General features: G+C 35.6%; 1 protein-coding gene and 1 long non-coding RNA gene across 2 annotated transcripts in view; both read left to right on the top strand.

The window, feature by feature from the left end:
• The window catches only part of LOC140435580 (uncharacterized), a 334,868-nt gene that overhangs the window by 36,579 nt on the left and 286,221 nt on the right, over positions 1 to 12,068 (top strand). The window lies entirely within an intron of this gene.
• The window catches only part of LOC140436768 (uncharacterized), a 31,325-nt gene that overhangs the window by 1,428 nt on the left and 17,829 nt on the right, over positions 1 to 12,068 (top strand). The window contains exons 3-5 of the mRNA XM_072525852.1: positions 221 to 557; positions 6,177 to 6,924; positions 10,364 to 10,612. Coding sequence (XP_072381953.1) covers positions 221 to 557; positions 6,177 to 6,924; positions 10,364 to 10,612 — 1,334 coding nt within the window. The remainder of the gene's footprint in view (positions 1 to 220; positions 558 to 6,176; positions 6,925 to 10,363; positions 10,613 to 12,068) is intronic.

Raw genomic sequence — 12,068 nt, 5'->3', positions numbered from 1 at the left:
TTAGATGGGTATTATATTTGTCATTTATTGCTTCTCTTTCCTTTATGAGTTTTGAAATTCTTACACTTTCAACTAGGTAATGATTCAATTATGATAATTAACTTAAAAATAAAATTTTTAACATTTTAGGAACGCCTTTAACTTAACTTTTGGTATACTTTATATATCTTTTATTTAATATTGGAGAGTGATTAAATTTCTAACTAAAATAAATATTTAGGTTCTTCTGGTTACTTCAGCCTTCATGAGCCCTTTAGAGTCCAGACAAAGTCAAAATATCAATAAAGTCAGAATGTTTACCAAAGACCAATTATCTAAACCTGAATGTGATGAAAAATGGGATAGAGTGAAAATTGTATGTACTCAACCTTTTAACAGACATGTTCAATTTGGACTTTCTTTTGTAACATTACATTCAAATGTAAATAAGGAAAGTGAAACAAATAGTCAGTCATCTTTAGGAAAATTTACCATCAGACCTGAATCACCTGACAATCTATCCATTGGTGCATTATTTGCCAAAAGAAAAGAACTGAAACAGGACGAAAAACCAACAGGTTGGTGTCTATATAACATAGTATTTTGAGCTTATGTGTTTTAGGATTATTCTTTTACAAAAAAAAATATGAAACTATGATTTCTGTATCATTATGACAAAAGCTGATATGTTCGATTATTTTTAACAAGATGTGATTAAATTAGGAAGACTCTCTAATTTAATCTTGTGTTAACATTATTTGAAGTTGGCAAAAGTAATTTGGTAAGGTAAAACTCTTAAAACAGTAAAAATGTATTTCAATTGAGCAGTTTTTTAGGTGTGACAGAATGTTAAGTATGTTATTTTTTTATATTATGAATAACTGTTATGAATATTTTATGAAAAAATACAGTATACAGAAGCATACTACAGACTTTGTTGTTGACTTAACACAAAACGAAAAAATAGAATGTGGCACTATGGGAGTAACCAAAGAGGGGAAGCATATATTTCTTATCGCCTAAGCACGTAGCAATGGTTTTTAATTTACGTTAACTTCTTTTGTTTTATTTCGATTCGATTCGATTTGATAATCGATTCAATTCGTTAATCGATTCGATTCTATCCAATAATAGATTCGGTACGATTCAATAATTGATTCGATTCGATAATCGATACGATTCGATTCAATAATCGATTCGATACTATAATCAAGTCGATTTGATAATCGATTCGATTACAGTCGGTTTTTTTTCGCAGCTCTGTTGTTTAAATTCAAATATGGTTGTATAAATTAATCAATACATTTTTCCTCCCCTGTATTCATCCGATCCTAATAGTACCGCTGAGGCTCGGGAACACATCTCGCTAAAGACACAAGAGCGTAATTCGTTAAGATGGAAAGACGTAACCTGGCAGTGAACCATCACATTGAATTCGTTTTGTTCGTTGTTTTCATAAAGTAGTGCAAACCATGGTAATTAGAGCAAGCTTTACCTGTACCTATAAATTGTTTTTGATTGTTTATTGCAACCATTTAAATTTTGATAATTATTTGCACCTATGAGTTAAAGTTCATTCATCTTGCCAGAGCTATCGAAGGAATAGTTCGTGTTAATTTAATTACTATTAATTCGTAATAGTACATTTGTTTGTTTAATTCCCCACATCTGTGTGATCCACCGCTCCGTCCGTAGCCCGCAATAAGAAAGCTATGCTTCCAAAAAATGTATTATAAATGACCATTTTTAATTAGTTTTTAAGGTTCTAAACGAATCTGAGAAGGTTGAGTAAACAGAGCAGGTGGCCCATTATTGTTTCCCTCCCTCCTCATGGGGAAGTAGTTCTAGCTTACCTCCCGAACTCCCGTTTACCAAATAAAATCACCACCTTTTCTTACCACATACACTTTTTTAAATCTCCAGCTTCGCCCAATCAAATCGTATCCATCTAAAAAAGGCGGTCTGAACATATGTACGGTTTCCCCAACAGAGTGCGAAGTAGATAGCGTCAGTGACAGCTGATGAGCTACTCAATCTACTCATTAACTGCCCTTAGGTGGAGTTATATAGGAAGTCAAGTGAGAATATTTAAGACTTGCGTAAGACCAGTAATGACCTATGGGATGGAGACCAGAGGAAACAGCTGAAACCAAGAAGTTCCTAAGGACAACTGAAGTGAGAATGATGAGACTCATTGCTCGTTATACTCTTATGGACCAAAAAAGGAACAAGTTTATAAGAGAACAATGCTGCGTCCGGGATATAGTAAGATGGGCTAGACAGAGACGCAGGGAGTGGAGATACTACATCAGTAGAATAGATGATGAAAAGCTCGTAAAATTACTGCAAAAGTTCTGAAATACCCAATATATCGAGATCACCTGGGAAACCTACAAAACGATGGTACAAAAGCTAGACATCGGAGTCACTTAGTTGTAAGAATGAGTAGGACTTAATATGAGAGCCCTAAATTAATAGAAAAAAGAAGACGCTCTTAGTTGCAAGCGATTGAGAGTTATCTACACATAATAGGGAAGGTTGCTACCAGGACAATTCTTCTTGAGGCTCTAGATCGTAAAAAGTCTCTTCTTTCTATTTGACAAGACGAGTTCTTTCTTGTGAATTCCATAAGTGGATTGATTTGGCCAGAAAGCTTTTCCTTGATTTAAGTCTTCGTGTTGTGGACTGGTCATTATGGAGTGAATGTCGAGGGTCTTCAATTAATATATTTCGTTTCACATCTCTAACGACCTCTTCTGATATCATGTGGAATGATTTAACCGATGGGGTAGAGCTTAGTGATAAGTTTGGATCTCAGACTATCAGACTCTCCCATTGTGATTCTTGCTAACTCGTTTATAGCCACAAATAGATGTCCAATATCACACGCGCTGGTAATTATCTTTACGATGTAATCTGCCAGTACATGAGGGTGTTCAGTATATCTGAAAATTTTGTTGTTATTTTTGATCGGTCATTGTTTCTCGAATGATAGTATCTTTCTTAAGTCCATACTGAAATTTTCTAAGATATTCGTAACATATGATTTGATACTATTAAACATTATTCAGGCTGTAATCATGAGATTAATGAGGTTTTGATTTTTTTTTTATTTAGGTACAAATGGGGAATCTTCCCCAGGCGTTTTTCTCTTATTTACACAAACCACTTCCGATGCTAATATTTATAATGCTTCAGTCATATTTACTTTACGGTATTTTGTTGGGCTATTATCTTTGCAAAGGTTTTTAAGATATATCGTTTTGTTTTTCTGGATTAGCTTCTATTTCATTATTTTCATTTTCACCAGTGAATTCTATTTAAGTTTCCAATTTTCTGTCACCTCGTTAATATCTCTATGAAGTTTTCTATCCTTGTACTCTGCTTCGAGTTGTTTCTGATAGTTGATTAATTGCATTTTTCCTGTATTCATACTTTCATTGTTAGATTTTTTTTCGCTGATTTCTCCGTTCAGTACTTTGTACCTTATTGTGTTCCTATTTTTTGCGCCTTTTTTCCAATATGTTTATTATTTCAATCGTGATACGGGGATTTTCTTTTTATTTTGCTTCCTTTTTCCTATTTTAGATTGCCCTGCCTCTGTTTTAATACTTTTTTCTCCATGCTTCATCTAAATGGTTTGCCTCTGGTGCATTTTTGCGAAGCTTCACAAGTTGGTCAGGCTTTGGAGCTAATTATTCTATTTCTAAATCTTCTGTTGATTATAGTGTAATCTATTTGGTTTCTAATTGGTTGTTCTTTTGTAGTATCTTGGAGGAATAATCGGTTCTCCTTTTTAGTCATTTGAACCAGCTGTTTGTAATCAGGTAGTACATCCCAGCTCGTACGTCCCATTCCATTATTTCCAATTCTTTTTCAGTATTTGTTAATGGACTATATAAACTTCCCACATTCCATGTATCCTCTTAGGGATTCTTAGCGCTTAGCCACCTAAGACCTGCAATGCTTACCAACAGAGACCTTCAGTTGCATCTCAGATTGAGGGCTCTAAGATGTTACATATTTTCTATCTTACTATACGGAATGGAAGCTTGGACATTGGAGAAACAACACATAAGAAAAATAGAAGCGTTCGAAATGTGGTGTTACAGAAGAATATTAAAAATTCAGTGGGTTCAAAGGATTACCAATGCTGAGGTACTACGACGTCTAAATAAGGAGTTAGAAATTATGAACAGCATAAAAAGAAGAAAACTAGAGTATTTGGGTCACATAACCAGAGGAGAAAAATATGAGCTGCTGAGAATTATTATGCAAGGAAGGATCCAAGGAAGAAGAAGCATAGGAAGAAGACGCATCTACTGGCTGAGGAACCTGAGAGAATGGTTTAACTGTAGTTCACTACAATTTTTCAAAGCAGCAGCCAACAAAGTGACCATAGCCGTTATGATATCCAACCTCCGATAGGAGATGGAACTTTAAGAAGAAGAACCTAAGACCTGCCAGTGATTAGAAAACATATTTGTCTTTTGTCGTACTATGATAACTTGCTTGGGATGTTAATGCATTTGTTTTTCATTTACGTTTCCTATCATATCCTCTTAATATGCCATACCCAAATTTCAGGCAACTCTTCTACATATATCCGTGTTGTGTAAGACTTAGTGTACACAAATATAGGGGACACACAGTTTAACATCGGATCCAAACAGCTAAGTGTAAAGGAACCGTATTACACAGATTACGGCTTCGTAGTTTGTCGGGGCTTTCAAAGCAACGATCTAAATTATACTTGATTTGATTTTTGTAGTGGTGATCAAACTCACATTATTCAGCACCAAAGGCGGAGCCTTTGTACCAAGTTCAGCACCAATAAAGTCATCTCTGGTGTGTGGGATTCAGTGTGCTTACCCAATCCATACTAATAAAATAAGGAATAAAAGTCTTAAAAAAACTCTTCTGTCACTCTATCATCTCCCATCTATTGTCTCTCTCTATCTCTTCTCCTCTCTCCCTCTTTTCTCCTCTCCCTCTCTCTTCCTCTCTCGTGTTTCCTTTTTTTTCTGTTATTAGGTCTACTATCACGTTAAAGTTCTCTGCGTTTTGCTTGGTTACGTTCATTATATTCTCTGGTGTTGTATATCCTAGCCTTTTCTTATATCTTGTTTCTCGTAGAGAACGTTGCAATGAAATACGCAGTGCTCTGTCCTTCACACGTTTATGTTAGTGCGAGTAGGACTTAGATTTAATTACCTACCTAATTTTTTTAACCTAACTATTAAAAACACAAGCGAAAGCAATCGCTTGTTCCCGATAGAATATTTTCCAACTCCAATACTCTCGGTCTGTAAGTCGTTAATTCTTAATTCAATATGTAGTATTTTAATTTTTCATTCATTAATCATTCAAACGAACGCAATCATTCAGCCGTATGGCATATATCGGTCTTCATCGCAAGTGAGGAACGATCAAGGACTGAGGACTCTGTGAACTCTGTGTTCAAGAGCCATGACATGGTTATACAGAAGGATCCTGAAGATACCATGTATAGGCAAAGTCACCAATGAAGAAGTACTGCGGAGGATGAACACAACCGCGGATTTGGTCAACACCGTGAAGGGCCGTAAGCTGCAGTACTTGGGACATATAATGAGAAATCAAGGCAGATATGGCCTACTCCGATACATTTTAGAAGGTAAAATTGAAGGAAAACGGGATCCAGGGCGAAGAAGAATATCCTGGCTTGCTAACCTGAGAGCATGGTATAGAAAGACCTCAACACCGCTATTCCGTATAGCAACCAACAGTCATCATAGCCAGAATGATTGCCAACGTTTGGAACGGACAGGCACCCTAAGAAGAAGGTCCGCCTATATTTGGCATAGTCTTTGTCCTGGCAGCAGTTGTATGTTCAGCTTTCTGGACTGCATTGACCAGGTATTTCTTATATCTCAAACGTGAATCAAGTTGTATGTCCAAATATTTAGCACTGTTATTCGTCTCTTAATACTTCTATTTAAGTTAAAACTTATTTTTGGTCTTTGTCTTAGACCCTTCAGTACTCTATCTGTTTTGCTATGGGCATGTAAATGTAAAAGGGCATGTAAATAAGAAAAAACAACAATAGAGTAGATATTATTTTTATTGACTATTTAAAAATGTTTAAGTTATTTTAAAATCTCTTGCAAATTACACTGAAGCAATAGACAAATAATTAAAGATTTATTATTTTCTAGCGGCAGCTGCCATACGAGACGCTGCATCATCTTCGTCTTTAGCTATGTATGGTTCTCCAACATGTAAACCAAAATTAAAAAATAAAGATCCAGACTCTACAACGAAGAAAAAAGCACCTCAACATGACTCAGATTTGTCGAAACCGAAAAACAGAAACAGAGATGCACTTTTTTATACAAGTGACGATGACGAAAATATTGATAAAATAGACAAGATTATGAAGAAAAAGGAGGAAGAAGATTTGAAACGAAAAGAAAAAGAGGAGAATGAGAAAAACGATAAAAAACGTAAAAATTTTTGGGGTTTATCAGATGATGATGATAAAAAGAATAAAAACGATTCATCAAGTGATGATAATAAAAAGAAAAAGAATGATTATTCGGAAGAAAGTAAGAAGAAGAGAGATAAATCGCCAAGTGATACTCCAAAAAGAAATGTTAAAAAGGATAAAACTACAGTAGACACTCCAAAACCTACAAAAGTCAAAGATGATGGCATGAAGAACGATAAAATAAAAAAGGACAACAATGAAAACAGAGAGACTAAAAGAAAAACTAATTATAATTTAGGGGAATCTTCCAAACCAAAAAAAGCTAAATTAACTAAACCCTTTCATGAATTATTATCGGGAGTCACATTGGTTATTAGTGGAATTCAGAATCCAGATCGTGGTGTTCTTAGAACTATGGCGCTTTCTATGGGGGCTAAGTACAAACCTGATTGGGATTCAACTTGTACACACTTGATGTAAGTAGTATTTTATTTAAAACTAATCTGTATACTAATGCTATATTAGACAAACATTTTTAGTGTATGAGTACAATTTTGTTAACATATAAATTTAATTTATAATGTGTCGTCAAGTTTCCCCTTCTCCAAATACACTATGTCGCAAAATTAACGCATACATTTTTACTTTCAAAAATTTAGTTGATTAATTCTCGATTGTATGAATTTTTGTTCATGCTGAGAAATTCAGGAAAGTGAGGTTTTGCACTTGCTGACACAAATGTTAAAGGTAAAAATTGGTATTATTGCAAGGTGGAGCTGGTGCATCGATCGAGGATGAAGATGATGTCACCACCACCTTTCCTGGAGTCGCGGTAAAATGTTGTAAATTTTTTATTATATGGTAACTTTGTATTAGGTCGTATTTAATACTGATATTTTTCTATTTTGTAATTGTATTTTTTTTTTCAATAAGCTTCACCTAGCTGCAGAGTCTTCCAAAATAGGGGGGATGTCATTAAGTGCCTCAGTCTATTGACCAATGACTGAGGCGGAGTGATGCGCACACTTGATGCGCATCGCCCCGTTTCCCCAATTTCCCATTGGTCACTTGACTTGAAATTTATGTATAAATATTTGTACGATTTCAAGTCAAGGGCCCAACTGTACCTCTGTGCAGATCACACTGCCTTCCTCACTACAGCAAACGGCTATTTTCCGGAGAAAACTTTTAGAAGAGCACAAACTCTTTTAAACGGTATCGAAGAATGGTGTAATAAGTGGAGAGTCACTCTAATCGCTGCAAAAACACAAACAATTGTGTTGCGCATTCCTACAACATCTATTAAAATCAATCGCAACAGCGATGATCAATTCCCCCTGTATTTGATGGGACAAAGGCTCGCTATCAGCCTGACAGCTTCCTATTTGGGTGTTCTATTCACTAGGACACTCAACTGGGAACCTGATCTAAAGGCAACTTTAGATATGGTCAGAAACCGAGCCTGACTACTCATACCACTTACAGGGACTTTTAGAAAAACACACACCAAAACTCTCATTCACACTTATAAAACATTCATTCGACCCGTTATAGACTATAAGGTCAACTTATACTGCCTTCTTAAAGATTATCGAAAGAAAAAGCTGCTCTCTGTGGAGCACAGAATTCTGCGTAGTGATTGCAGAAATCTTTGGTATTTCCCATCCCGTGAAATCCATAATACCACAAATGTTACCCCAATCATCGAGAGAATCAAAACTCTCAACAGGAACTTTACTCTCTGAGCTATAAACGGCCCAACACCCAAGACACCGTAAAAAGTTCCTGTTCTTATCGTGGTCACGTAAAATCCTGGAGGCCCAAAAACTAAAAACTTCACATCCCGTCTGTCCTAATGCAGACATGCATTGACGAACTTTCATCCACCTAGAGACTCTGTAGCTGTCTTCTCATCTTCAAAAGTGATGTTTTTTGAGAAAAAATTGAAGAGCAAAAAAATTCCAAATAAATTAATATATAATATCATTTATACCTATCAAACAGCGTCCATTACATATTTGAAGAAAAAGAAATAAAAATTTAATTTAAAATTTACTGTTTATATTTCTTTTAAACTGCTCTGTTTTAAAATTTCAATTTTGTTAGTTAATACAGTCTAGGTTTGAGGTCCTGAATTGCATTCCAAACAAAAGAAATAAATATGTTAATACATTTTAAGTCGCTATTTTATGAACGGCCTCGGATTTTTCTTCTTAATTCAGGCGAGATACGTTAAACTCTGGCACTTGATCATAAGAGCTTTGTACCATACCCTGTTTTTTTTTTTTTTCATTACGCTCCAATAAGTCATGTGGCCTCAACAAAAGCCAACAATCTTCATTGGTATTTTTTTTAGTTTTAGTATCTCTTCCGGTTCAGTCCTCAGTTTAATAGTGAATTTTTGCCCCATATCACTTAGCACATTGCAATGGCATAGGATGTGTATTGCAGTATCTTCTTAGATTTGGCATTTTCTGCACCATGGTTCATCCACCTTGAGTATTTTGTATAATATAGTATTTTTTTAAATGATAATGTCATCACCGTTTTGGTGACCGTTTTAATCTTTCATTTATTGAGGCCATCAATTATCCGGAGAGTTTTTTATCGATATTCTTGATTATTTTCTTACCTCGTTCCTTGAAGCATCTTGGGTGATGCCACCCAATGGCTCTTGGCCCATAAAGGTTTTTCTCGAGCCTTGCTTTGCCAACAAATCTGCTCGTTCATTCTTATGCACCCCTTCGTGATCCGGAACCCATATCAAAGACACTTCATTGTCTTTTGCGAGGTTGTTAAGGAAATCTTTGCAATTCCTCACTAGTTTTGAATTGGTGGGTTCTTACGGACAGAATAGCCGTGTAGCTATTTGTATAAATTTTGATTCTCTTTGTTTTGGGGTCCTCATCCATAATTTCATTAATGGAGACCACCAAAGCAAAAACTGCAGCCTGGAACACAATTGTATTTTGACCTAGGCTGTAAGATTTGTTATAATTTCATTTTTGCCCAAAGACTACTGATCCACTACCAAGGACACTTTTATATTTATCAGTGAACGATATTAAGCCTCCATTAATGTTTAGGACTTTTTGTTCTGTAGATGGTCTAATTCTGTTAATCTTCTCAGTAAATATTAGTTCTGGTGTCATCATATTTGAGTTCATCTGAAAGATGGATTCCTCGAGTAGAGTACCAGTATTTGCCGACCATTCAATACATAATTCGGCCTCCAAGTATTGCTTACTTGAAGTTTTAGGATGGGCATAAAGGCTACCGACAGTGTGACAGCCTCTAAATATGTCATTCCTGTACTATTTGAGGCTTCTATCATATTTAGAAGTGCTTGTCTTTGTAAGGTGGTGAGAGAGGTTATACAAGATTGTAAAGTTATCTTTTTGCACCAAGGTACTGAATCATATGTATCTGTCGTTCGTATCAATGATGTGTATAACCAACAGGTTACCTTTGGTTTCAGCCCCCAGGTTTTACTTACAACTCGTCTGTAATACCAGAAGAGTCGCGTAGATCTGTTGCTTATGTTGTTAATCTGAGCGCTCCAATTGAGTTTGGAATCCAAGGTTACCCCTAGACACTTGACCTGGTTCTTTTTAGTTCTTTCCCAAATAATTTCGGCTCACGCAGTCCACTAAGCTTCCTCTTATTAGTAAAGGCTACTAGTTTAGTTTTAGAGGTTTCTGATTTGAAAACAGAATTCTTATTACATTGTTTACTCATGTTGTATTACTCCCATAAAAGATATAGAACTCGGTTAGTAAAATTCAGCATACGAAACTAATGATTTGGCAAAAGTGTCTCAAACTTCATTTGTCGTATGTGAGCTGACGTCACGTGAATATAGTTAACCATATTCTGCATATTTCATTATCTGCATAAAAGTATTTTTTCTTACAGATGTGCTTTTCCCAACACTCCAAAGTTTAACCAAGTTAAAGGTAAAGGAAAAATTGTCAAAAAATCATGGTTAGAAACATGTCATTCACAAAGAAAAAGAATACCTTGGAGGCGATTCGCACTGGATAAAGCTGACCTCAATAAAGACGAAAGTGAAGATGAAATTCATGAGTTAGTTGATCTTCCATCAACTTCAAATACCGCAACTGCCATACAGAAAAATTCTAGGATATCTGATGATGATGATTGGTAAGATGATATTAAAATGATTAACAGGATTTTAAGAAATAACAGAAACTTAAAACTGCTGGTATTTGTTTAAAATTATTAAATGAAATTTTCTGTCATATAGGAATTCCTTCCTCTTTTTATAAACAAAGCACTGTGAAGGGGTTAGTAGAGTTATATCTTAGTTAAGAAGGAGTACCAACTTAAATGTATAGGAGGAGGATTAATCAAATAATATCCACACGCTTCACCTAGTTCCGAGGCTTTATATCGGTTCTTTGAACCTTGTTTTCTTTTACAATGGGTAGGGTGCTAACCTGGCCCATCAACTCTCCTCTTTTATCCGGTCTTGGGACCTGCTGTGGGCATGAACGCGGCTTCTGAGCTACTCAATCCACCCAGTCCTCGCGCTCATAATCCCTAGAACATCGAAAACATCTACTTCCATAATCGAATACAGGTAAAGATAAATGGAAAACTAACACAGTGTATACCAGTATAAAGCGGAGTCAGGCAGGGTGACTCGTTAAGTCCACTTTTCTTTAATATAATAATGGACGAAATAATACAAGCAGTACGTAAAGGTCATGGTTACAAAATGGGGAACAAAGAAATCCAAATATTATGTTATGCAGACGACGCCGCATTAATCACCGAGACAGAAGACGAGCTCTAAAGATTAACACACATCTTCAATACAACAGCCAAGAAATACAATATGATAATATCACAAAAAAAACCAAATGTATGACAACATCTATGTAAAATCGAAATTGATGGGAAAATAATAAACCAGCAAGCAAGGTTTAGATATCTGGGAATAGATATAAGTAGTTACGGAGATGTTAAAGAAGAAGTACGACAACAGAGCTTAAAAGCAAGTAAAGCGGCGAGATCTCTTAATGACACAATCTGGAAGAACAAACACCTAAGACAAGACAAAAAAACAAGAATCCATAAATTAGCAATTAGACCTATATTAACATACACGGCGGAGACAAGACCTGACACATCTAAAACGAGACGACTACTAGAAACAACAGAGATGAAAATACTCCGATGAATATCAGGGAAAAGTCTGTTGGATAGGGAGAGAAGCGAAAACATAAGAAGAGCATGCAATATAGAAGGCATAAATGGATGGGCGACAAAACGGAAACAGGAGTAGAACGAACATATTAGTAGAATGGCAGAGGATACGAATAAGAAGATGTTTCACCTACACATTTAATAATAATGACATATACAAACTAAATTAGTTAGCACTCGTTAAAGTTTTAAACTTAAAAAGAGTATTCAACATAAATAGAGTTTATTCAAATGTTCTATAGAAAATGTCACACTGAGAGTGCAGTACGGGTAAGATACGGCAATACTTTTCTTATGGAGAATAAACGCGCAGGGTTGTCGGTTTTCTCCAGCTGTTGATTGCTCATTGTCTCACAGGACCGGCTTGGATAAAATGCATCTGCCGGCA

Source organism: Diabrotica undecimpunctata, chromosome 3, assembly GCF_040954645.1.
Source record: "Diabrotica undecimpunctata isolate CICGRU chromosome 3, icDiaUnde3, whole genome shotgun sequence".
NCBI classification, from domain to species: Eukaryota; Metazoa; Arthropoda; class Insecta; order Coleoptera; family Chrysomelidae; genus Diabrotica; species Diabrotica undecimpunctata.
This window is presented reverse-complemented; position numbering and strand designations above follow the sequence as displayed.